Here is a 27,577-nt window from a genome sequence, read left to right on the forward strand (position 1 = left end):
TAAATTGAGATATAATTGACATACATATAACTGGAAGTTTTGTACCTTTTGACCCCACTCACCCATTTTCCCACCTTCAACACCCACCTCTAGCAACCTCCAGTCTGTTTTTACTATGAGTTCTGTTTTTTGTTTTTTTTTAATTCCACATATCAGTGAGATCACACAGTAGTTGTCTTTCTGTGTCTGACTTATTTCACTTAGTGTAATGCCCTCAGGATCCATCCATGTTGTTGCAAAAGGCAGGATTTCCTTTTTTATGGCTGAATAATATTCCACTGTATATGTATACGACATTTTAAAATCCATCTATTGACAGACACTTAGTTAGGTTACTTCCATATCTTGGCTAAATAATGCTGCAGTGAATGTGGGGATGCAGATATCTTTTCGAGTTAGTGTCTTCGATTCCTTCAGGTAAATACCCAGAAGTGGAATTGTTGGATCACATAGTAGTTCTATTTTTAATTTTTTGAGGAACCTCCATACTGTTTTTCATAGTGGCTGTGCCAATTTCATTCTCACCAACAGTGCACGAGGGTTCCCTTTTCTCCACATCCTTGACAGTCTTCTCTTATCTTTGATGACAGCCATTCTAACAGGTGTGAGGCAATATCTCCCTGTGGTTTTGATCTGCATGTCTTTCATCATTAGTGACATTGAGTACCTTTGACCCCTTATTGGCCATCTGTATGTCTTCTGTGGGAAAATGTCTGTTCAGATCCTCTGCCCATTTTTTAATTGAATTTTTTTTTCTGTTAAGTTGTCTGAGTTATTTATATATTTTAGATATTAACCCCTTATCAGATATATGACTTGTAAATATTTTCTGCCATTTGGTAGGTTGCCTTTTCATTTTGCTCATGGTTTCATTTGCTGTGTAGAAGCTTTTTAGTTTGATGTAGTTTGACTTGTTTATTTTTCCTTTTGTAGTCTTTGTTCTAGTATCTGTATTTTTAAAGAGATTTGGCATATTGGGAAATCTGACAGTTTATTTAATGATGAAGTTTGGTGCTATAGCAGATTTATGTATGGGTTAAATGTGTAACCAAAAATAAGATTAAAGTTAAAGAAAATGTTGCAGATAGTATATTAGGGTACCAAAAAGAAGAATTTTAAAACAAAGTGTTTGTTTTACAGTATACATAGCTGGATTTATTTTTTTGTTTCTTACATTTGGATTATTGAGTTACTATCCTAATTAGTATTTTATTTGAGTTATAGCTCTTTTTTTATTTTCAGAGGAATTTGCATTTTGCTATTTTGAATAATAAAATTTTAGAATCTTAAGATTATAGAACTCTTGGGAACTTTTTCATTTTATACACATGCACACACACATGCACATGCATGAATTATATATAAGAATATTATATAGAAATTTTATTACGTCCAAATTATTTTTGATATCTAATCAAAACTTTATGTTAGATCTGTTCCCGGACATTCTTTTTTGTTGACTGGTGAGTTTTCTGGATTTCTGTCAATTTTCAGTTGATTTTCTTTCCCAAAATGGTTCAGGTTACTTTCTGAGGAGAGGGATTAAGGATGAAAAATAGAGTTTAGGGAAATGGGGAAAAGGTAAGAGCAGAATGAGAACTGCATTCATTGACCAAAATAAACACACATGTGTGCATGTGTGTCTGTGTGTGTGTGTTGGGATGGTGTTGGGGAAAGATGGTGTGCAGGGCATATGCTGTGAATTATAGAAATGCTCTTCCGTGCCTCTACAGAACTTAATCTATTGGAAGAAAATAACAAGTCACCACACTATTAATCTCTGTGCTGAGTGCCCTGTCTGGGTACATAAATGGAGATTAGATTTGTTTGCATGTGATAGAAAACCAGAAATAGTAGGAGCTTTAACAAGATAGAATTTTATTTCTTCTATGTAAAATCAAAGGCCTAGTATGGTGGTCACTTAATCTGCAGGGACACAGGCTTATTATATCTTTGGATTCTACCTAATGGTTCAAAGTGGTTTATCAAGCTTTAGCCTTCATATCCAAATGCTAGCCAACAGGAAGGAGGAAAGGGGAAAGAAAGATTCATTCCCTCTCTTTAAGGATATTTCCTAGAAATTGTATATTCCACTTCTGTGTATGACCCAGTGTCACACTAGCTGCAAGGAAAGCTGGGAAATTTAGTCTCAATGCATGTAACCATGTTAACCTACTAGAATTTGGGGATTCTGTTGTTAAGAAAGGAGGAGAGAATGGATGTTGGGAGGCAACCAGCTATCCCTACCACATATTGGAGGATCAAAGTGTTACTGTAACATGTATACAGTACATCCAGCCCAGACTTGGGAAGAAGGCAAGACCTTCCTAGGCCCCAGGCACTCCCCACATCTTAATCAAACATTAGATTGTACCCTCATCTTACATTAAGTATAGTTTATCAAAAAAATGAATTGGTTTGTAGTTGACTAGTTTCAATAATTGTATATTTTGACATTTATTAATTTCAGTTTTTACCCTCCCAGGTCTCAAGTAATTTTGCAGGTCCTTGAAAAGCATCTAAACTCCGGTGCCTGTAGTGCCTGGTGGATAATATGGCCTGGTTGGAGGTGGCCAGTTAGGATATTCTTTCAGTAATTCAGTTATGAGATTATGGCATCTGGAACTAGGGTCCTGGCGGTAAGGGTGGAGATAAATAGATAGACTTGAGGAATAGTTAAGATGTAGCCAATTTGAGAGTGGAGGGACATGATGAGTTCAAGTTTAAATGTGTTGATTTTGAGAATAGGACATCTAAGTGGGTATATCTGGAGTTCAAGAGAAAGAAACACTAAAGGGGTCAATAGCATATAATTGCTAATTGCAATCACAAGAGTGTGTGAATTGACCCAAGGAAAGTTAATAGGTATTTCAAAATCGTGAACCTATTTTAAAAAAACGTTAAGTGACCGAACACCATGCCTAATAATTTTGATTTTGTAAGTTAAGGTCAAGGTCCACGAGTATGCAGTAAAAAGAGATTTGGCTTGGGACAGAGCCCTAAGAATGATCTACTTTTAAGAGACGGCTAGGTAAGAGGGGCTCCGTGAGAACACTGATGGGAGAGGAGGTGGAAAACCAGAAAATCGTGGTAGCACAGGGCAAGGAAAGAGTGTCTCAGAAAGGTGGGGGTGGTTGTCAGTGCAAATACTGGAAAGAAGGTCGAGTAACCCTAGGACTGAGAACTACCTCTCGGGTTTAGCAGCAAGAAGGTTATGTGTTACTGATGTGAGAGTTGAGGGTCCAAGAGGTGGAAGCTTAATTACAGTGGGTAGATGAATATGAAATGGGCAAGTGGAGAACAGGGAAAAATGTTTTAAGAAGTTGTATTGTGAAGAAAAGAGAGCATGTAGTAGCTAGAGGGGAGTATGAGTTGTAGGAAGGTTTTATTTAAGGTATTATTTGCACAAATTTAAAAAGAAATGGGAATGGGAGAAGTTGAAAGGCAGAAAGAGAAGTGGTGAAATCTGAGGTGGTAGGAGTGTAGGAGATTCAATACATAGGTAGAGGATTGGGGGCACCTGGTTAGGTATAGGAGCCTATTAACCTCATGATGCCCAACACTAATAGAAACACAGGACACATGCTACTGTGCTCCAAACTCTCTCTTCCTGATACAGTACCCAGCATCTAGGAGACAAGACTGCCAGCCATCGCACCTCCCCAACTCATACGTCCTCCAATACTCCACCATGTTGGAAGATACCTTTTTCTTTATACTTCTGCCCCAACAGAGAGAGGAGATTTCCTCCCTTTCTGCTGCAATAGCAGTGGGGTGGGATGCAGCAGAGAAATTTAGTACCAAGTTGACAATTTTACTACCATCACTAGCATTGTAGTACTGGTGTGGAAAGTACATGCATGCAAGTTTAGAAATATCAGTTTGAACCTTGGGGGCTGCCTTCTGCTGCACTTCAATCTGAATGTATGAAAAACATTAACATGCCTTTCACTTAAAGGCTATAAAACAAGGATATAATGGTTATTCCACTCATTCAGTATAAGAAACTATTAAGGACAAACATTTTCCTAGCTCAGCATTACCCATTAAATCAATGCAGCATGTCACTAAGGTAAGTATGCATTAGATCTTAAAGTGGAGTGGTATAGTTGCCATCTAAGTAAAATATTTTATAATAGTGATAGTTCTATTTCAGTATGTTTTCTTTTGGTTCTTTATTATTATTCAGTGATATTAAGATTCTGTGGTCAGAATTTGTCTCCTGTAGAAAAAAAACACCATTTGTGATAGTGAATAAAGGATCACACAGTCTTTTAAGAAGGCCTTTTTCAGTTTTGTTTTTAAAGGATATCAATGAGAACATTTTGACATTTAATACTTTGTAGTCTGTTGACATTTACATTTTTATTTATTCATTTATCACACATTAGTCAGTTTGAGGTGATGGGTGTTCAAAGATGAAATGACAGGGCTTCCCTGGTGGCGCAGTGGTTGAGTCCGCCTGCCGATGCAGGGGACGCGGGTTCGTGCCCCAGTCTGGGAAGATCCCACATGCCGCGGAGCGGCTGGGCCCGTGAGCCATGGCCGCTGAGCCTGCGCGTCCAGAGCCTGTGCTCCGCAACGGGAGAGGCCACAGCAGTGAGAGGCCCGCCTACTGGGAAAAAAAAAAAAAAAAAAAAGATGAAATGACATACATCACAGTTTAGAAGAGTAGACCCACATAATGGGGTATTTTATAACCCAATTTTTGTTATTCCAGCAAAGAGGAGTTCAAGAATCCAGTGCTTTTGTCATAATACTGGAAGCCAGATATTTCTCTTCTGATGGAAAGGATCAAGAAAGAAATGGGATTTTATGATTTCATAAGTTTTTAAATTTTTTTTAATAAAAGGACTTTAAAAATTGGTGATTTTATACTCTGATCTAATGAATGGTTTCTATTCTATTCTATTCTGTTCTATTCTATCCTATTCTGTCCTCTCCTACTCTATTCTATTCTATTCCCTCCCTCCCTCCTTTCTTGCTTTCTCTTTTATCTGTTGAATTATTTTTTCTACCTTTTAGATTTTATTGTAATATTAGGAAGCCAACTTGAAAACATCATGCATCTTGAGTGATTGGAAGTGTCTGTTACGTTGAACTTGTGAGGCTGGCATACACTAGCTTAGCTGCTACTTTTTGCTGTTTGGGAAGAAAAATCACCAGTATATCTTCTTTCTGTCTTTGATAGCGACTACCAGAATTGCTGAGTGCATCAGCAGACAACTTAATCTAGAGTCATTCTCCTTAATTCAAGGGGTGAGCATGTTATCACTGTTGTGCCTTAGACAGGGCCACCTGTCACAATTGCTTGGAACCATGGTTGCTCTTAGAAATGTTTTCCCTAGAGGAATTAAAGACCTTCTCAAAGAGGATATGATACCAGAAAAAAAAGAACTTCCACTTTAAAGTTGTAGCCAAAATGCCTTTTTAGGTAAACCTCAATTGACTGACTGATTTGGAGTATGAGTTTTGAAAAATAATCATGTCTTTCTTTCTTTAACTTCTAAGTCTCTATCATTTACTCCTTTTATAGTTGGATCGACTGGTTGTGGATGCAGCAAAGGAGAAAAGAGAAATGGAGCAAAAACATTCCACCATTCAACAAAAGGTACTTGAGGGGAGAAGTTAAAGGAGATTAATTCCCATTTTACACAATTTCTTGATTATTGGTTTCAGCAGGATATCATTGTGTTGGAAAGGATCCTTTGAGTTGCTTTAATAATTAAAGATTGTATTGTATAGATAAATTCCTCCTTTTTTTGTAAAAAATAAAATATTTTTCTGATGTTCAGGTTTGTATTTTATTATTATTTTATATCAAAATATTTGAAAGCCATGCTCTTGAACCAGTTTATAAAAACATCAGTCTCTTAGGGCCTTAACTGCTTTAAAAGTGGCCCTTAGGGTTTAAACCACTACTTATAGTTTCAGTTAGGATATCACCGACCACCTGTAAAAATGTGTGTGTGTATGTGGGGGGCAGTGGATGGGGGGGTGCGTGGAGGTGGTCATGGGTTGGAGAACACTGTAGCATCAATGTGTGTGTTTGGTACTAGGAATTTCCAGCTGCAGTCACTCTAAGGCAGCACTTACTCTCTCAAGTGATGCTGAAATTTCACTTGCATTTCTTATTAATTTGCCTAAGTCTAGCTAAACTAATGTTTGAAAAATATGTATTTAAAAATGAAGCTTTAAATGTGAAAACAGTTTTTGTTTCTGTGTGCTAAAAGCTTTGAATATGATATACCTGGAACTCAGTCTAATAATATTTTATCTTATATAGTCATTGACATTTTTTTGTGTGTAGTAATCTGAAAATAAAAAGAGACAACTGGAGGTTGAATGTATGTAAAAAGTATGAAAAAAGATGTGTTCTGTACTTACCTGGTAGGAGAGATACCATGATCACAAAGGTGGTTTTCCCAGGGTGAGGCTTATCCATCCCACACCTACAATTTCCCCAAACGTGGGAAACTTGACTGTATAATTTTTGGTAGTGGGGGACTGCTATCACACTTTCCCCTAAAAAGACAAAAAAAAAAAAAAAAAAAAAGATACCTTCTAGCATTGCTTTAAGAAACCTATTCTCTTGGTATTGAGCAGTCAAATCAACTTTTGTTATGGTTTATTTAGAATTTAAAATACCAGTAAACTAGATCTGATATAGAAGATGTCAGAGGAAAAAAATGAAAGTGAAATCTGTAATAAAAGTAAGGAAAATTTTATTGGTGATGGGTTGTTAGTACTCAAAGAGAAACGTTATTTAAAAAGTGGAAGATTTTCTACCAGACCATGTTTAATTCATTACTTCTAGTTATATTCAGGTAAGACTACCTCCATGTTTTATTTTGTTTAAAGTTAGAATCACTTTTGGTTGGATAACTTGTTTTAATGACGTTACTGTAGAAAGATTTTTAAGAATTGGGACCAATCATTTTTAATTAAAATGAGAGGTCATGAAATTTAGAAACATGTGACTATTTGTTTAAACTGAATTATTTAATGAATATTATGCATCTTTTTTTTAATAGATCTTTATTGCAGTATAATTGCTTCACAGTACCGTGTTAGTTTCTGTTGCACTATGCATCTTTTAATATCTTTCCCTATTGTATAAACAGCTCAGTGTTGTACCGAATGTCCAAGAGTAGTAGATTATTAAATCTGATAAATTTATTTGATTTTAAATAATTGTCAGTTATTGTTTTCCTTAAAGGGAATAATGCTGTTTTTGTTCATTATGAATACTTAACCGTTTTTTTTTTTGCCCTTAAATGCTGACACAAGGCTGCATTACAGGTAAAAAAAAAAAAAAAAAAAAAAAAAGGAAAAGAACAAGATCCAGTCAAACTAAAAATTAAGGAAAAGTATGTCTAATGTAATTATTTAGATTTTTTCAAGAATTGACATTGATCAGTTGAAGAAACGATGCTATGCATATTCATGTACATGCCTTTTGGATATATGCACACATTTCTGATGGATTTATACCTAGGAATAAAACTGGGTCAGAGGGTGTGTATATATGTTCAGTGTTGGTAGATAATGCTAAATTATTTTTCAAAATGTTATACCACTCCTGGTAAGCAGCACTGTGTGAGAGTTCCCATTGCTGCTTGCCACCTCGTTGTATTGTGAAAGTTTTAAATTTTTTGCCTATTTTGGTGGTAGGTATTGACATCTTGTTGTGGTTTTAATTTATGCTTTAGTCACTAATGACCTTCTCCCAAGTTTGTTGTTCATTTGGATATCCTCCTTGTTAAATGTCTGTTAGTCTTTCTCCCATTTTTCCATCATGTTGCCTAGCTAACTGTTGATCATATCTTCAAATATTCTGGATATTAGCCCCCCTTTGGGGTATATACGTTTTAAATTATCACATAGTTTTTAAAATGTCTTTTCTGTGTAGTACTTTTTGTGTCCTTCCCAACCGAGGATCACAATGGTATATCTCCTAAGGGTTTATAGATTTGCGTCATCTTCTAAGTGTTTATAGATTTGCCTTTTATCAATATCTAGATTTTTTAGTCAATCTGTAATTGGTTTTTTGTATATAGTATGAGGTAGAGATCCAGTTTCCTTTTATTTTCACATTGGTAGCTAAATGATCTAGATTCAGTTATTAAAAAGTTTGTTTCTCCCTACTACTCAGTGTTGTATACTGTTATACATCACATTTCCATACATGTGAGGTCTGTTTTGGACTCTATTCTGTTTTGTTGGTCTTTTTATCTTAATTAAGCCAATACTGTGCTATCTTAATTATTTTAGCTTTATAGCATATCTTGATATCTGACAAAGCGAAGCCTCCTACCTTCTCTTCAAAAGTGAATTGCCAAAGTTCTGCATTTCCATATAAATTTCAGGAGTGGCTTTTTAGGTTACATAAAAATAGCTTTTGGGATTTTGATTGGGATTGCATTGGATCTGTGAATCAGTTTGGGGAAAAATTGATATCTTTATTTTAAATGTCTTCTAGTCCATGAGCTTGAAATATTTCTCCATTTATTTAAGTTTTCTTTAATGTCCTTTATAAAGTTTGATAGTTTTCTTGTACATCTTTTGTTACATTGTATTGCAAATGTTATTGTAAATATTATCTTGTAAAAATTTCCTTTCTCACTGTTTACTTTTGTTATATATTAGAATAAAATTTGATTTTTATGTATTGATTTTGTAACCAGTAGTCTTTTTAAGCTCTCTTTAATACTGACTTATCTCTGGATTCTTTTGGATGTTATGTGTACAAAGTCACATCATCTGCAAATAATTGTTTCCTTTACTTTTTGTTTATCTTGCTGGCTAGGACTTTTAAAATAAGCTTAAATCAAAGAGATAATAGTGGTCCTTCTTGTCTTTCTTGCAATTTCAAAAGAGAAAGCTTCTCTTAGAGTCCCCTCATTGGCCAGCCTTGGCCTTGCCTTCTATTCCTTGGGCCCCACACCAGAGCTTCAAGTTCTCCTGTTGAGACAAACGCCCTTAATGGGAGACTTGGCTTCCTTGCTCTGCTTACCCTTGTGGCTTCCAATTTTCACTTATTCTTTTGCCTTTGAGTATTCCTTCCAATTTGTCAGCTCATCAGTGTATTTAAATTCTAATATTATATATTTTATTCAACATTATTGGTTGCTTTCATTATAAAATCATATCTATCACATTTTAAGTACTATAAAATATTAATTGATGTTAATAGGAATTATACTGAAGACTTAATTTATCTCAAGAAAAATAGTTGAAATTAGAAAAAAATACTTATAATGCATTGCAAAGATGCCGATGTTACAAATGAAATTTTTAGAATGTTGCCAAACTCAATTACATCTGTTGCTGACTTAATTCTGTCTACATAATTAAATAAATTATAACTTCAAGTAAATTTTAAATGAAGGAATTAAAATTTCCCTGATTTTTTTCCCCCAAAGTATTAAAGCAGGAAGAAATGTAGCAATTTATTTACAGGTTATTTCATTTGATTATTTTGGATTATTATGTCTTTATGATTAAATTTTGAGAGATGTCAGCAGTGTTTGTTTTTAATTCTGAAGTTAGTCTGTTTCCTCTTTCCATAGTCTTAGAGTCAGATTTGGAAAGCCCTTAGGTTATTCTCTCTCCGTTTCCCCTCCAGTGCAGGAACCCCGCATCCCAGCGTTCTGGCAGGTGGTCATCCAGCCTCTACCAAAATCTTTCTCAGGACAGAAAGTCTACTACTCTCTAATAGGGTAGCATTCTAATTTTGATTATTGGTCCAGAAATAATTTTGAAAGTTTCAAGACTGATCTTTAGAGTTTTCAATTTGGGGATCACAGCAATCTTGCAGTTTTGTTGAAATTACTTTGGAAATTCACCAGGAAATATTTTAAATATGGGAATTCTGATTTCAAAACTTCATGAATCCTTGGAGGAAAATTAAAAGTTTGAATTGCATTCAAGTGAAAACTAGAATGATTAGAATGATAGAAAATGCCTATGAGTGGTTCTATAGTCCTCATAAAAAAGTGAGCTCGGAATGCTCACTTCACACTGTGGTGCTTCTCCTCTGCAAAAATAATTTTATTTTAATCCTTTTTTGAACCCCCAAACAGTGGAGTTATTGTTTCTACCAGATTTTAAAAACTGCCATAATAGTAATATATTTAGAAAATAGTGGTAGATTTAAATAATCCCAATTAAATATACCCATATTCCTTTAAAAAAAATTGTTAGCAGACACATCACCATAAAATATTGGGATTAAATGAAAACATTTTAAACATAACACCTGTAGAATATCGAGTTATTCCCTTTGTCTGTTTGTATACATATTGTGCTTTTAATCACAGTGTATATACAATTTATTTACCCAAGCTGTATAATTTATAAAATTTATATTGTTTTTTCTCTTTTAATGTATATTCTGTATACTCATCTATGTTATTGCATAATAGTCTACTGGATTGAAATACATCAATATGTTGAAGCATTCTTCTATTTTTGAACATTTAGGTCTCCCCTGCTTTCTTATGAATATTGTTGGTGTAACTATCTTAATACAAAGCTTTTTACTGTTTGAGCTGTTTCTCTAGGATAGATTTGTTGTCTAGGGAAATCAGTAAAAATCATATGAACTTTTTAATGTGTTATTTTGTCTAGGATTTCTCCAGTGATGATTCTAAGCTAGAATATAATGTAGATGCTGCAAATGGCATTGTTATGGAAGGTTATCTGTTCAAACGAGCCAGCAATGCCTTCAAAACTTGGAACAGGTAATATATTTCAAATCTAGTCTTGCTCTTTCCATATTCTCAGTTTTCTGACTTTCCCTTTGGTTTGGCAACTCTTTCCTTCATAATTCTCTAAATTCACAGTCCCTAGTAACTTTCCTGAACCCAGTCGATTGAAGATAAGGCCCTTCTAGGAAAGGGGCCTTACGAAGCAAGTCAAAAGTAACAGTAGTAATTCTAAATTTTAAAATTTAAGCGAAGTTTAAACCAGGAAGCAAGGAGACTTTTTATACTGCTTGGTCTGTAGTGACTAGATCATTACACTGAATAAATTTTTAAATGTGAGCTTCCTCCCATACTTGTTACCAAATAGATCTGATTGCAAATTATATTTTGAATATAATGGATGAATATGACAAGTGAGCTTTTTTTTTTCCCTTTGGGTTCCTCCCCTATATGCTGTTTATGTACATTTTTACTTAATTTTGGCTTGTGAATCTTTAAGTGAGGTGATTCTGATCTTTGGATCTTTGCAATAACTTTAACCAGGAGTTTTAGGATATGGAATTGTTTTTATGTGTGAAGTGAGTATGGCAGCTGGTGCTCCTTTTTTCTAAACTTGATGCCTACCGAAAACTTAAAATGTTTTTTTCTAAACTGATTTTTATATATATTGATCCAGTAAATGTCTTTTGAATGAATGTGTAAAATATTTTATTTTCTTATGTATTAATAAAGTGGAATAATTTCAGACATTAAAGCAAAAAAAAAAGATTGTATTGTCTCAGGATCATTCTTCTGAATAGCAGTGATTAGCCTTTTATTCAAGGATGCCTCCCTTCTTGCAAAAAAAAAAAAAAGAGTAGTTAGAACAGTTTTGTAATAATTGAAAATAGTATTGGGTTCTGGTTAATTGATACACTATTATATTATTGGTTGAATGTATATTATTTGCTGCTTGAACAGATATGAATTCACTTAATGATAGATTGTTTTCTTTTTAAAAAAATGGACAGTAGCAAAATAAATAGAATTTTCTTGGTAAGTTTAATTTAGTATACATTTTTGTTAATTTAACTGGAAACGATTATGCTTGGATATTCAGTACATTGAAATGGATTCCTTGTGCACTAATTTTGAGTCCTTGGTGATGAGGTTATAGAAAAAACATTTATTGATATTTTCAAATGTCAGTGATACATTGAGTATTTCCATAGCATTCGATATTGTCAGATGTTTGAATGGTACATGGTGTGTTGTATTTGAAATAATTTTCCTTTACTTGAGTGAATATAAACTGGAGAGTGAATATAAACTGGAAAGAATAATGATTATATTTGATATTAAGTCTCTTTGAGTTATGTAGAACTTTTTTTTTTTTTTTGCGGTACGCGGGCCTCTCACTGTTGTGACCTCTCCCGTTGCGGAGCACAGGCTCTGGATGCGCAGGCTCAGCGGCCATGGCTCACGGGCCTAGCCGCTCCGTGGCATGTGGGATCTTCCTGGACTGGGGCACGAACCCGTGTCCCCTGCATCGGCAGGTGGACTCTCAACCACTGCACCACCAGGGAAGCCCGAGTTATGTAGAACTTTAAAAATAATACATGAATATAGATGGATCAACTAGATGGTCTGGTTAAGAAATAATGTTTTAACTATTATAAAGTAAAAAAGAAAAATTAAAATTCTGTATTAAGCCAATAATCTTTGAAGCGTTTCCTGGCAAATTTGCATAGCCAGAGTAGGAAATTAAAATCGTGTGGTTGTCAAATTTTTATAATAAACATTTTTCAACTAGTATGGTTTCATGAGGTAATGTTAGAATTGAATTTTAACCTTCAGATTTCAAAACAACCTCCTTAAAGTTTAACACAGTGAAAATACAGTAAATCCATAGAAACTGTACCATTATGTTAAGAAGAAATGAAATGAACTTCCATGGACTACTCCAATCAGAAATGCTCTCAGACTTCAAAATGAAGCGCAGTAAGTGTTAGTGGAAAATCGCATTCCCATTTAGGACAACAGAAGAACATTAATTGACTTAAGCATGGACCTTTTGGTTTTTTATTATATGTTTCATGAATTTTATTAATTGGCATAGACATTAAAACATAACTAAAATCAAGTAGGGAATAACTATAAAATTCTCAATTGTAGATATGTTACCTATCATTTGCCAAGTAAGGAAGACAATAACTTTGGAAATGAGGCCACTTTTTAAAGGAGATGCCATTTCTGTGTGATAAGATGACAGTTATTGATTAGAATCATAGATTGTAGTTAACACCCTAATTTTTAGTAAAGAAATGGAAGTGCAGGGAGATGGTTGCTCATTCAGGGTCACACAGCTGGTTTGTGACAAAATTGAGGCTCAAAACCTGGCTCTGTAAAAAACTTGCTATGGCAGATAGTCAAGAGACGACCAAGGTCAGACGACAGTGGATCAACCCAGAATTAAGACTCCGTGCTTCCAATGCAGGGGCGGGTGGGTTTGATCCCTGGTCGGGGAACTAAGATACCACATTACACGAGGCCAAAAAAAATAAAATAAAACATAAAGGAAATGTCAAAAAAAGAAAGAAATAAAAAACTTGCTATGGAAATTCCAAACAATCTGAATTTTTTTTTTTTTTTTTTTTTTTTTTTTTGCGGTACGCGGGCCTCTCACTGTTGTGGCCTCTCCTGTTGCGGAGCACAGGCTCCGGACATGCAGGCTCAGCGGCCATGGCTCACGGGCCCAGCCGCTCCACGGCATGTGGGATCTTCCCAGACCGGGGCACGAACCCGTGTCCCCTGCATCAGCAGGCGGACTCTCAACCACTGCGCCACCAGGGAAGCCTACAATCTGTATTTTGATAAGACAAAATACAACTTCAATAACAACAACAAAAAAATAGCTTAAAAAATATTTTTAAAAACCTTCCTAATCCATTTGCATTATTAGGAATAAATTATGCATAGCAAATTAGTTTCATTTTCATACACCTTTAAAGAATATTTTGATGACAACAGTAGTTAAAGGCAGACTTCTAAGGAATATAGCATATAAACATTATACAAATCCCTTTTCAAAAACAAAAACAAAAGTCAAAACCTTGCAACAGAAATCTTAAGTATTTTCTAGGTTATAGGTCAGTAGCTATAAAAGGGAGAAGAAAGAAAGAGTTAGAGTTATCTATTAAATGTTATTTAGAATTCTCTTCTGCTTTTCAATTTTAAAAATTTGGAATGTATCTAAATTTTTTTATATGAGGTTACCAAAAATCTAATGTTAGGAAGTACGTGCAAATAATTTCCCTTTACCTGTATATGACTTCCAGACTCTGCCCTGCTTCTCTAGTTAGTTCTCTATCTAGCTTGATTTAATATATTCTATGAGCCTCTGAATAAAAGACTGTGGATTTGTGATATTTGTGCCTTAACTTTAAAAATCCAGGAATTCAACTGTTCAAATGTACAGATTTTTTTCCTGCCCACCGTTTACGTTTGTTTTTGTTTTGTTTTAATTGTTTGTGGATTAGTTTTAGGAAACATACTTTCTTGTAGTTACTATAAGGTGCCAATCATATGATGACAAATTTGCCATTGTCTATAGTTTTATGGAGTAGAAGCATACAATATTTTCAAAAGGAACTTTTTAAAAAGATCTTCCTGAGGGAAATGTGAATTTGACTAGGAATTCCCAGGTAGTTTTAAAACCTGACCCTGTGTTTCATAAAATCTAAGTATATCTTGAAAGCATCATTCTATGATCTGAAATTTAACCAAAGAGATAGTATTTTGTGTGATATGATTGAAATAGCGTAAGGAGTGAAACGTTTTATGTCTTACGTGAATTGTTGAGCTTGTTTCTGGTTGGCTTCAGATTTCTGGTGTCTCTTAAGATTTTTGTATGTCTATAATATACATTTTTTGATGATGTGATATCTACAAAATAGTCTTTCCATACCAGGCCATCTTCTCAGTGTGTCAGCTTTACTTCAAGCTCAAGTCAGTGCTAGATGGATTACTAATACCTGTATATCTCTTTTGCTTTTAATGATAAATTTAGAAAAGATGAAGGAACAAGGAAAATAATTAACATTATTTAGTAGTGAGGTGTTAAAACGAATAAAGAAGTTGAATAATTACATGCTGTGCTCAGTCTTTGTTGAATTAGAAAATATAGCTAAAAGCATAAAATGTATTATATAGTATCTTAATCTAGTACAGATACAAATAAGAAGTGTATAGATAGATTAAAGATAAACTCTACTTATGTGTGGCCTTAGAGTCTCCACTATCATTTGACAAAAAGAGGGTGAGCAGATGGGAGGAACTTTTCCTTATGGAAAGTTCTCATTTGTTTCAGGTTTATATATATATATATATATATATATATATATATATATATATATATATAAAAAAAACTGTAGTGATTATTTCCTTTAAATTTTTAAGATGAGGAAAGGTACTATTTATATTTTACAGCTATGACCATAGAGGCAGAAAATAATAGCAGAGTGTGCTAAGTCCTACCAGAACCTTCTATACCATAATGCTTTGAAGAAAATTTTGAATATTTCTGAAATATTAGCATTTCAGATCCCTAAGAATTGGAATTAACTGTATAAATGCATGTATGTATAATATGTGAGCAAAATACAACAGATACTTTTGACTCTTTTGTTAGGTTATGAGCTTAAGCTGGTTCCTTTAATTCTTGCTTTATTTTCATATCATGCTAGTCTTTTGCTTATTTTGCACATTTGCGTTTTCATTCTTTTACCACCTTTCCCTTATGTTTTAATCCTGCCCCATTTTTTCACATGACAGGAAAAAGCCCGATCATATCAGGTACCAAATGGCTTCCTTCCCCTCACCCCTACCTTACTCCAGTTTCCTCTTTGGCACGAGAAGGCTCATAATTAACCTGCATTTCAATTGGATTACTTGCAATGGATATAAAGTCTCATGTTTTAAATTGGGAAGAAAGTGTAATTCTTATTTGAGGAATGGAATTATACCTTTTCATTGCTTATCTCCTCAATTTGTTTTAATCTGGAAAAGAACATTTGATATGTATATAGTTATCCAAAGAAGATATAGATTGAGTAATACGAATACCTTTATATATATATGTGTCTGTATTTTTTAAGGGAAATAAGCTAGTAAATGCTTTTTAAATTTTTTAAACAGTAATTAGGAATTAGCCCCTTTGGTAATCACCTTATTAATTATGTTTAAAGGAAACATTGTCAGTTCCTAGCTTTTGTTTGTTTTACCATTTTGGTCTTTTTCCTTGTGAAAAACTAAATTGAATTTTAGATAAAGGAACATATACATGTTCAAGCTTTTAACTTTGTTAAATGTTCACCTTTTTGGCACCTATGTGCCAGATGTGTGCATGAATCCATCATCTGTATAGTTTTAGTGATAAAGCTTCTACAGATTTAGAAGTCTGACTTTTACCCATGTTCTTGATTTTGAGTTCCGGGACGAGTGCTCAAAAATTGTAAAAGATACTTGATTTCTTTTTTAATGTATTCCCTCCCCACCAAAATTCTGTCATCCTATGGCTCTCATTGGTATTTAAAAATTAATAATATTTGTTTATGAATGTAATATTTTGGTCTAAAATCTTTATTATGTTATCTCAGTTTGAGATAGATATAAAGTGGTGTCTTAGTTTTCTTAAAACCAAGAAATTTTCTTTTTAAAAACTTATATTTTGGCTTTGTGGTCAGTTTGTGAATCTTGCAGAATATAGTGTAGTTGTCAGCACAATGCTTTCCAACATTTGTCTTTTTTATTAATTACCTTTTAAAGAATCTTCAAATTGCAGGTAGCATGAACTTGAAAAATATTAAATATTTTTGCATATCGCATAGACTATGAACTGTCTCATTTTTCCTTTTATTAAAATTGTTAATAATAACTAGGATCATCCTACAGGAGCAATTTAAAATTATGTTTTATTTTACTTACCTGATTAAGGTCTTCATCAGTGTAAATGAGTAAAGTTAACTTTTTTCTTTTTTTAATGGCAGAGGAGGGGAGATAGTATCATAAGACATACTGATCTTAGTAATTAAAATATTTTTCTACCTAGGATATATTGTGGGGTTGTTTTTCCTTAGGAGATGTCAAATTAAGATGAATTTGTAGTGTATACAAAAACTAATGATGTGAGAAAGTTACCCAGAAGCAGATAGATGGTAGGGGAACTGAGTTTCAGAAATACAAATGATCTATAAAGTTAATAATCAGAGCAAATTGTCTTTAACAAAAAAAAAATAAGTTTTTATCTAGTATTTTGTTATTTATGTTTAGAGGCTATTCTAAGATTCAGCAGGTCAAAAGAAATTTATTTTTTGAAGACCTCAGAAGCATGAAAAGTTTACATGGATGTTTTTCCATTGTGCAATAAAATTCATTGTAGTTTTTCATCAAATTATATAATATGATTACTATATATAAAATATAAGAATTTTTATTAATATGATTTACGCTACTTCAAATGATTTTTTTAAAAAACACTTTAATCAATATCAGAGATTGTTTCCATTGCATGTCATCCCATGTGGCAGGGCTGCACCATTTTGTTTGTTTGGAGGTTTTCCCTTTAACATTTCTAACCAACCATGTGTTCCAAAGCAAAGAGACCCAGAAGTTCTTCCTTTTCTAGCTCACCTCTTGATTTGCATTTAGAGGCAACCCACTTGGTTTTATCTAGATGCTTATTTAACAGTCTCTATTTTAATGGTAACGGTGATACCTTTTTAAATAGCAAGAAAACCTAACAATCTGTCTAGCTTAAAAATAGAAAAGCATCTAATCATTTTCTCAGCTTTGGAGAATTAACTTAATTTTTTAAAATAGAAATTCTAAATATGTCTAAATACAATTTTTAGTGCTTTGTATTAGTATCAATGAAAAGGTAGAATCTCTATCTGCTAATAGATTAATAACTAATGTTTATGATAGAAATCATCTCACATGAAACTAATTTTAAAATAATGACTCAAATATTGTTTTACCTTTCATGCTTGATGAGAGTTTTTGCTTCCTTTTATGAATGGCTTTTGGCTGTGATTTTTTTTTTGTAAGTCTTTAGGTCCTTTTACTGTTTTAATAAATTAGAATTAGTAAATATGCCATACGTAGCTTAGTTTTTTCTTCTAAAGAAGATTGCAAGTAAAGTGTTTGCCAATTAATGTATAGTAATGAGCAGAACAATAGTTGGGTGACTCATTTTTAGTCATAACTTTGATTATTCTGCTTAGAAGTATTTTACATGAAAGTAAGCCCAAGTGAATTGGCACCTATCTCCTGTGATGTCAGTTCTAAAAGGATGATACAATTTTCTGCTTTGCTTAACAAATCAAATGCTGAATTAGCTTCAGAAAGGTTGAAAACAAAGCACCATTTATTTCAGTCTTTTATTGTATACAAATGAAGTCTTATTTATAATATAATTTTATTTCTACTTTATAACAAAAGCAAATTATTTTGGGGGAAAGATTTAGTTATTTTTGAGGAAGCTCAAAAAGCTAAATTTTTATTTTAAAACAATTATTATTTGGTAATGACATAAAGGATGACAACTTTTGTTAGGATATAAATTTCTGACATAAAAATGAATCAAAATATAGTAATTTTATTTTCCTAATCTGTGGTTTTAAAATTGCCTGAAATTGTTTTTTTACTTTCAGTAGTTATCTATCTCATTGACATCAGTTTATATAAAGCAAAACAAAACAATGCACTTCTAAAAACATAATTACCATAAACTGATTTTCTAGTGCTTTCCCCAGTATTTCTTTTCTAACAACAACTGAAATAAATTATGTTTGTGAAAACGTAATCTATTTTGTATCTATTTAGACGCTGGTTTTCAATACAGAATAATCAGTTGGTTTACCAGAAAAAGTTTAAGGTAGGTGTTTTGTTAATTAGTGAAAACCCATTGAGTCCCCAGTTTAAGTTTTTTAACTGTTCCTTTTGGTAAAGCATTGAAGTCCATAAATATGCATGTGTGCAAGATTACTGTGTATTAGTTTTATGTTTGTGTATGTATAAGAGGACTCAGAAGTGGAAAGTGTCAACATTGTGTCCTGAATTCTTAGTTCCTAGCTTTGAGATGGATTTTTCTGTGTCCCAGGATTATTACTTTTATTCCTTCACATGTTTCTTTGTCCAGCTGTGAGACAGGAATTCCCTAGTACTGTTTTGATGCTGAAGGAAAGGGTGCCTTTTAAGAAATATCACCTTAGGGCCAAAAGTGGTAATGGAGAAAGGTTAATAATTACATTAAAGTGTAAGCTTGAATTAATTTAAATAGAAACTTTTAAATTTGTTAACATTGTTTTTACATGTTTGTTTTCCTGAACCTGATTTTAAGAGTGAGGTATTTTTATTTAATGGAAAGGCATAATGAGATTATATGTGACTTGAGAATGTTAAAGATAATTAGAGAAAAAGAACTATTAGTTAATTGATGACTTGATTTTTACCTAGTTAGTCTTTATGAATGATGTATTCACCTGTAAATTTCAAATATCCACTTTACTCTTGAGATGACACAATGTGAAATTTTACTTGCTATTCTATGGTAGCAGGCTTATTCCATAGAAGTTCTTTATTCTAACTAATTAGTCCATGGTTATTTCTACTCTGATAAGCTTGGTTTTGAGTTTATTTTTTTATTAAGTACTAAAAAATGATTTAAAATTTCTCATTTTCTTAGGTATTTTAAGAAGCACGTATAGGCTTCTTATTTTTCTTTCAGTTATTTAAACTTGACTCATGAAAGGCTTCTTGTTTTGGAGGAAAGTAGCTTTTATTATATGTGAGTAAGGATCAGGAGAGAAATCGATATGAAAGAAAATAGAAGAAAATGAACAGAAAGCTAACATTTATTGAGCACTTGCTAATTAACTACCAAGTGTTGGACTAAGTTTATATAAACTATTTCATTTAATTCTTATACAGCAGTTTTATGAGGCAGATAAAATTAACAGGGCAGAATTACCTTTATTAGTTATATCTATGTTGATAACTCCTATTTCTAATCTAAAATAAGATAAAATATAAACCTTTAAAATTAGACCATTTATTCCAAGTACTGTTTTTAAGTATGTTTTCATTGGTAGTTGGTATTTAAAACCTAGGTTGATAAATATAGGAGTTTTGTATCCTTATTGTAGGATAATCCCACTGTGGTGGTAGAAGATCTAAGGCTCTGTACAGTGAAACATTGTGAGGACATAGAACGACGATTCTGCTTTGAGGTGGTCTCTCCAACAAAGTGAGTGGTTCTAAAGAATTTGAGAGTTGCTTTTATGTTTCCATAGCTTGTCTTAAAGAATTTTCCAGAATACAGAGAGATCTGTGTTGCAGTTGTGATTATATGAGCTAAAGAGGAAAAAAGTGCTCTAAAAGTAAATTTTAATAATTAGTGGTTACACGTATTAAGTCAGATATTTATGTAACTTCTACCCAGTATCGTATTCTTTAAATTCTATAAAGATGATTGATGTGGCCATGTGAAAACATATTAACTGTCATGGTAATGAACTGAAGTCATATATCAGATAAATTTCTTTGATAACTATCATTTCATATATCTACCCAATGGAAAAAATTAATGTTATTTTATGTGGCAAATTTAAAGTTGTTTTTTTTTTTAATATACAGGAATGGGTGATTTGTTTTCAGTAGGTAATTTATTTCATTGGTTCCTTGATTTCTTTATGAACATACCCTGTCGTAAAGATAGGTGAAATAAAACCTTTCAACAGAAATTAGTTTTTGTTAGAAAATTATTAAATAACAAAGTGGACAAAAATGTAAACCTTCTTATTTTTTGGTTTAATTTAGTATCTGAGAAAACAATGTTATTTCCTTTTAGAAGTTGTATGCTTCAGGCAGATTCTGAAAAGCTGCGCCAGGCATGGATTAAGGCTGTTCAGACCAGTATTGCTACTGCTTATAGAGAGAAGGGTGATGAATCGGAGGTTAGTAAACAATATTGTAATACCAAGTGATACATTAACAAAGTTTCTAATTTTAGTCGCAACATTGCATGATTATTAAAACTTTCTTTTTTATGGAGGATAATTTTTTTTGTAATTGAAATGGTTTTTATTTTTAAATTGTAGATTCAATTCTCTTGCTTATTTCTCTTTAATTATCATTTTATATATATGTTTAATATATATTTAATATATATATTTATGTTTAATCCATTATTTCAATATGTGTCCCAGGTATTCTGATGCAAGTATTTTTCCCCAAATATTTTATTATTCTAATAAAACAGTGAATGTGAAAGGTATTTAAAATTAAAACTGGGTGAAAAGCAAAAAAGGAAAGCTCATATTTTAGTGGAAATCTCCCTGGAGAAGATAAACTAAATATAGAGTCTTGGGTTGTAGTCTGGCTTTAGCTACCCAGTGAGTTTACAAACTCCTTTGAGCAAGGCCATGAGTGAGTCTTAAGAAATGGAACTCACCACTTCCCCCCACTAGCTTCCTGAAAATGTGACATTTGTGAATCTCTGTACATGTCTGAAAATGTCTGTATTCTATCCTCACATTTGTTTGATAGTTTGGTTGAGTGTGGAATTTTTAGGTTGGAAATGATTATTCTTAAAAATTTTAATGGCAGTGTTTTTCTTGTTTCCAGAGTTGTTGTTGGAGTCTTTCTTGTTACCAGTCTTTAGTATTCCTCCTCTCCAATTTCTTTGTTTTCTTTTTCTGGAATTTCTGGACTGGTCTTATGATTTTCTTATTTTTTGTGTTTTTTGTTCTGTATTCTGGGAGATTTTATCAGTTAGTCTTCCAAACCTTCTATTGAATATTTCAGTTCTGCTAGCACATATTTAATTTCCAAGAAATCCTTTTTGTTTGCTGAATGTTTGTACATATAAACTTGTTCTTTTTTCATATATGCAGTGTTAGAGTTGTGGTTCTTAATCTTGACTGCACATTAGGATAACACAAGAAGCTTTAAAAAATCCCAGTGCTTAGGTCCCGCCCCAGAACAATTGAATGGAGTTGGGACCCAGGCATCATATTTTTAAAAGCTTTCTAAATGATTTCTGTGTATAGACAATGTTGAGAACCATTTTATTAGGGGCTTTCTGGTAATCTGCTCATGGTTGCAAGTTAAGGACTAACCTCTTCGGAAGCTCTGAGAACACAGTTAGGACTTCGTTGACTGTGAGCTTCAGCAAAGTGTGGACCATTTGTTGAGGAACAACCAGAGTTAGGGTCTTTGGAGTCTTTTCAGCTAAGATTCCCCAGAGAAGACTCACCAATCTCCTGCATAGGGATAAGGGCCTGGCTTGGAGCTAATTGCTGGGGATCGCAGCATTCGGTGTGTATACATTAATTTAATCCTCTGCCTTCCACCTTTTAGGTAAACCCCATCCAGTCACTTTCTGTTTTACTTTCCCAGAGAATAAACCTCTAGTCATTTGTGTGTCTTTGTAGAGAGCAGTCCACTAATGGCAGTGTTGGGGAGGGCACCTTCGGTCTAACTGCTTCTTAAACAGTCAGTCCTCCTACTTTCATCTCCACTTCCAAGATAACTGGTATAAATCCTTGAGTCCTTTGGACATTATGTGATATAAGTTGATGGACTCTTAGATTTTTCTTATTATTTCCTTAGGTTTTACCTTGGTCTACTCAGTTGCCATTCATCCAGCCTCTTCAGCTCCCCAAGTTTTGTTGCTCTTATTTTCTTTCCTGTTCTCCCTGTTCTTGTGGATAAATGTCTTAATTTTTTTAAATAAAAAAGCTTAAGTTTTTAAAAGTAGATTACAGATATCATGTCATTCCACACTTAATAGTAATTTCTTAATATCGTCTGTAACCCAGTCTATATTCATGTGTCTTCAGGTGTCCTAAAAATGTCTTTTACAACCTGTTTTACAAAGTAGGAGCTCTCTATGACTGGGCATTGCATCTGGTCTTATGTTCCTTGTCTTTCCATCTAGAACAGTTCTTTTTTTTTCATAACAATGACGTGCTGAAAAGGTTAGGCTATTTGTTCCTATAGAATTCCTTCTCATAGATTGCAACATAGATAATGCGTATACTTCATGCTGCAACAGGAGACATACAATATTGTTATCCAGCCACTGTTAATGCGAAAATGTTCTGTGTGAACATGAAGCAGACACATTGGATTAGGGAGATGACAATATGATCCCTCCATTGTCATGTTCCATTTCCTTTTTTGTTCCCAGTCTACTTTGTTATTTTGTGTAACAAAATCTACCTTGTGTTACTTTGACCCTATAAGATCTATGCTCCATCAACCATTCATCTAATAGTTTTATAACTGAATTTGTAATTTCATTAGGAATTGCAAAATGATGATTTTCTAATTCTGTCATTCCCGTCTGCATTCCTGTGTGAAATACAGGTTTTCTTCGTCAACGGAGCTATTTAGTTAGTTTAATAAAATGCTTGATTTTTTGCTTTTAATTACCACATTTGGTTGATTTATTAGCTACCTTAAGTGGGGACAGATACATGTTTTTTGGGATATCATTATACACTCATGGATTTTTGGTAAATACAGTGGGTCCCAATTAATTGCAGTAATTACTCTTTTTTCATATTCATATTATCACAACTTTGTCCATTAAGGGCTCTGGGTAATTGCCTTTAAAAAAATTCTCTAGTTTTTAGCGGAGTTTTGAGAGGGAACAAATTTAGGTGTGTATCCAGATCATCTTGATGAAGGAGCTAGTGGTGTTGCTGAAATACCTATGTTAGCAAAATCATACACCAGAAATAGCAGGGATTACAGGAAAAATAGGGATAGGGCCAACCTAAAAAACGTGTAAGTTTGTAACTTGAATAATTTTTGGAACTTTAGAATCTTAGTAAAAATATTGGCTTGGCCAAAAAGTTTGTTTGGTTTTAAGTCAAGATAAAAGACACATTTTTCATGAAGAACTTTATGGAACAACTTATTCACTACCGAATGAGCTTTTTGGCCAACCCAATATTAGCCTAGTTAAATTCCTAATAAATGAAAACTATAATATAGAATACAGATAGGACTTAACTTTAAAAATTGGTGAGGATAGCTTAAAGGAAGGGTACAGAAGGGTTGAGGCTTTGGTGACATATACAAAATACATAAAGATCAGAGAGAATGGTGCAGTAAACACTTTCAAGTCATAGCACATGGCCAAAATGAGCCAAGAAGAATGGGGAGATGGGTGTCATTTTCAGTCCTGTGTTCCTTGAGGTGGCCAGCCCAAGTTCTGCTGTGTTAGTGTACTTTGCTTTCGGCCAAAAGCATTAGCTAATAAAGAAAAAATTGGGACTGAACCAACATGATTTCTGCATTATATTGACATCCTTTCTCTATATGATAATTGCTTATGAGCTAATTCACATTATCAAACATGTTTTAGTAAAGCAGATTTTATTTCTTTTTTAAAAAATTTTTAAAGTAATCTCAAATTTATAGAGAAGTTCCAAGTATAATACAAACAATTTTTTCCCCTGAACTGTTTCAGAGTAAGCTGCTAACATATGCCCCATCACCCATTATTAATTTAGTGAGTAATTCCCACAATTAGGACATTTCTCCTGTATAAGCATAGTACAATCATCAAAATCAAGAAATGAGCATTGATGCATTACTTCCATTTAATTCTCAAATATCATTGTTTTAACAGTTGTCCCAGTAATGTTCTTTACAGCAAAAAGATGCAGTTCAGAAGCACAGGTCTCTTTTAGTTGTCATGACTCTTCAGTTTCCTTCAGTTAGGAGTAGTCCCTCAGTCTTACTTTGACCTTCTTGACCTTGGTTGTATTCAAGATTACAGATTTCTGTAGAATGTCCCTCATTGTTGGTTTGTTTACTCACAAGGTTATGCATCTTTTGTAGGAATGTTGTATAAATGATGCTGTGTTCTTCTCACTGCATCCTTTCAGGTGGCACAAGATTTTGATTTGTCCCGTTATTGGTGATGTTAACTTTGATCACTTGAGTAAGGTAGTGTCTGCTAGACTTCTCTACTGTAATGTTATCTTTGTAATAGTATTTTGTGTGTGTGGGGGGGGGTACTTTGAGACTATGTAGATATTCTGTTCCTCATCAGGCTTTAAATTTTAAAAAATAATTATATCAAGATAGGCCTCTATTTTATTCAATGTATTATAATTCATTACTATCATTATTTGTTTTGTTTCTCAAATTGACCCAAGTTTGGCCAGTCCAGTGGAGCCCTGGATTCTGTATCCTTCTGACATGTTCCCAACAATCTTTGAGTTGTTCTCTACTTTCTAACATGATGAGGTGTTCCGAGTTCATCTTCTTGTAGTTTCTCTGTACTAGCCTTGAAATCAGTAGTTTCTGCAAACTGCCCTAGTTCTTTTTCGTGGAGAATAGTTTGTAGAAACCAAGATAAGGGAATATACATGTATATATACACATATACACATTTACATCTGTATAACTTTATGTATCTATTTGTATTGAAACCATTAAGGCACCTGTTGGTATTTCCAGTCCTAATTTAATATAACAGGGTTTGTTCTAACTCTCTCCCTTTTTATATAAATGAGCCCTTTCTCTGCAGTGAGAAATCTGGCTCCCACTTATTTTTAGCAGGTTTAGTTACCTAATCAGTTCCCCTGTATGTGACCAATATCCCTTCCCTGCTGCCATTTCCCACCTGCCAGGCTCTAACATCTCTCACTAGGTGGCACTCCCACTTTGTAGTTCCTCTCTATCCTCAGGCTCTCATTTCCTTTGTTGGGCTGTCTCCCTATGCAAATACCCTCCTTCTGCTGCTTGGGAACAGCAACCTGCACAGGGTCACTCTCATTTGAGGGTATGCTCCTCACCCAGATGAGTCCTCTCTGGCATACTGTATCCCCACACTTTCTTTGCTTAGCCCCACCTAACGGCTATTGAATTGAGTTTTCAAGAAGGGCAAGACAAGGGCCAAATTATATTTCTGTTGATTTTATACTAAAATACTGGCTTGTTGAAATGTTTTTAAACCAGAAGACTTTTTAGGTCATATCTTTAATTGCTTAGGATCCCCAAACTACATGTTTGTATTTGGTCGTTATTGGTATAGACTTTGTTGTTCACTTAAAAAATTAAGTTTTTGCTTATCTACCACCTTTGCTTTTCTCCTCGTTTCGCCTGAGATTTTAGACATCGTGCATTCTGTTGTTGATTCACTCGTAATTATAATTATGCAATTGATCTCCTCATTAGTAAAAGGCCATATCATTTTCAGTAATTCACTGCAGTAATTGAAACAACTTGCTTGCAGTTCATTGAATACCTTGGAAAAACTTGTATAAAATAGTATTTATTTTATTCTTGAGTCTTTATAGTCTCACGTGTACTCTCTCTGTCTCTCATCCTGCGTGTTAATTTACTGTTCCCCTTTCTCTTTGCCATTTTATCTTGTACATACATTCATTGTGTCGGGTTATTTTTCAATATTAATGTGTTTCTCCCCACAAGACTAAAGGCCAATTTGATGGAGGAAACTATATCTTTTCATCCTTGAATCCCCGGTGCTTAGAACAGTGCCTGGCTTAGGCCCATAATAGGCCTTCAATTTGTTGATTAGAAGCATTTGTTTGGAGCATGCAGTGTGCAACGTAGTATTACAATCCTTTTTTTTTTTTTTTTAATAATTCTTAATTCTTTTAGAAGCTGGATAAGAAATCATCTCCATCCACGGGAAGCCTGGATTCTGGAAATGAGTCAAAAGATAAATTATTGAAAGGAGAAAGTGCATTGCAGCGAGTCCAGTGTATTCCTGGCAATGCCAGCTGTTGTGACTGTGGTCTGGCAGACCCACGGTGGGCCAGCATCAACCTGGGCATCACCCTGTGTATCGAGTGTTCTGGGATTCACCGGTGGGTAGGCCTGCCCAGGATGAGAGACTTCTTTCCGTTAAACACACATTGTAAATTACTGTGTCTCATTGGTTAGAGGACCTTTCCCACTTGCCTAGTTTGACTGCCAGTGTGTTTTTGTATCTTTTATGAAGTGGATAAAATTCTGGTTTGTGAAGTACTTTTGAGGACTTTGATTCACCATTCATTATTAACTAGAAGATCTGTCCCTATTTATGTATATGTTGAGGCCTATATTAGAGACTATGTCACATTAAGAGAGAAAAATAACTTGCATAATGTGCAAATAGAGACTTGAAAGTTTTATATATTAATGCAATCTTTTTTTTTCCCCACTTAGGAGTCTTGGAGTTCACTTTTCAAAAGTACGATCTTTAACTTTAGACACCTGGGAGCCTGAACTTTTAAAGGTAAAATGAATATTTGCTTAAAAATATTTTATGTTTTCACATAAAAGTCAAGATTTTATTTATTTTTTTGCCACATAGCTGTGCAGGATCTTAGTTCCCCTACCAGGGATTGAACCCGTGCTCCCTGCAGTGGAAAGGCAGAGTTCTAACCACTGGACTGCCAGGGAATCCCCCAAAGTCAAGATTTTAGATCTGGTTTTACAAATGTGTGAGTTTCTCAGTGCTAACAGTGAATTAAATTGTATTGGAACATATCTGATGTTATTTTGGCAAATCTGGTGTTCTGTTATTGGTTTTTTAAATTGCTAAGCTTATCATGTAGCACTCTTAACTCCACGTCAGTTCACTTTTTTTTTTTTTGCGGTACGCGGGCCTTTCACTGTTGTGGCCCTCTCCCATTGCGGAGCACAGGCTCTGGACGCACAGGCTCAGCGGCCATGGCTCACGGGCCCAGCCGCTCCGCGGCATGTGGGATCCTCCTGGACCAGGGCAAGAACCCGTGTCCCCTGCATCGGCAGGCGGACTCTTAACCACTGCGCCACCAGGGAAGCCCTGTCAGTTC

General features: G+C 34.0%; 1 protein-coding gene across 2 annotated transcripts in view; it reads left to right on the forward strand.

The window, feature by feature from the left end:
• ACAP2 (ArfGAP with coiled-coil, ankyrin repeat and PH domains 2) overlaps positions 1-27,577 on the forward strand; it is a 163,895-nt gene that overhangs the window by 116,108 nt on the left and 20,210 nt on the right. For both annotated transcript variants that reach the window (XM_082839792.1, XM_082839793.1), the window contains exons 9-15: positions 5,537-5,611; positions 10,633-10,745; positions 18,573-18,624; positions 19,895-19,995; positions 20,599-20,704; positions 26,397-26,605; positions 26,946-27,015. In XM_082839792.1, coding sequence (XP_082695918.1) covers positions 5,537-5,611; positions 10,633-10,745; positions 18,573-18,624; positions 19,895-19,995; positions 20,599-20,704; positions 26,397-26,605; positions 26,946-27,015 — 726 coding nt within the window. The remainder of the gene's footprint in view (positions 1-5,536; positions 5,612-10,632; positions 10,746-18,572; positions 18,625-19,894; positions 19,996-20,598; positions 20,705-26,396; positions 26,606-26,945; positions 27,016-27,577) is intronic.

This window comes from Leucopleurus acutus, assembly GCF_964270905.1.
Source record: "Leucopleurus acutus genome assembly, chromosome: 5".
Taxonomy (NCBI): Eukaryota; Metazoa; Chordata; class Mammalia; order Artiodactyla; family Delphinidae; genus Leucopleurus; species Leucopleurus acutus.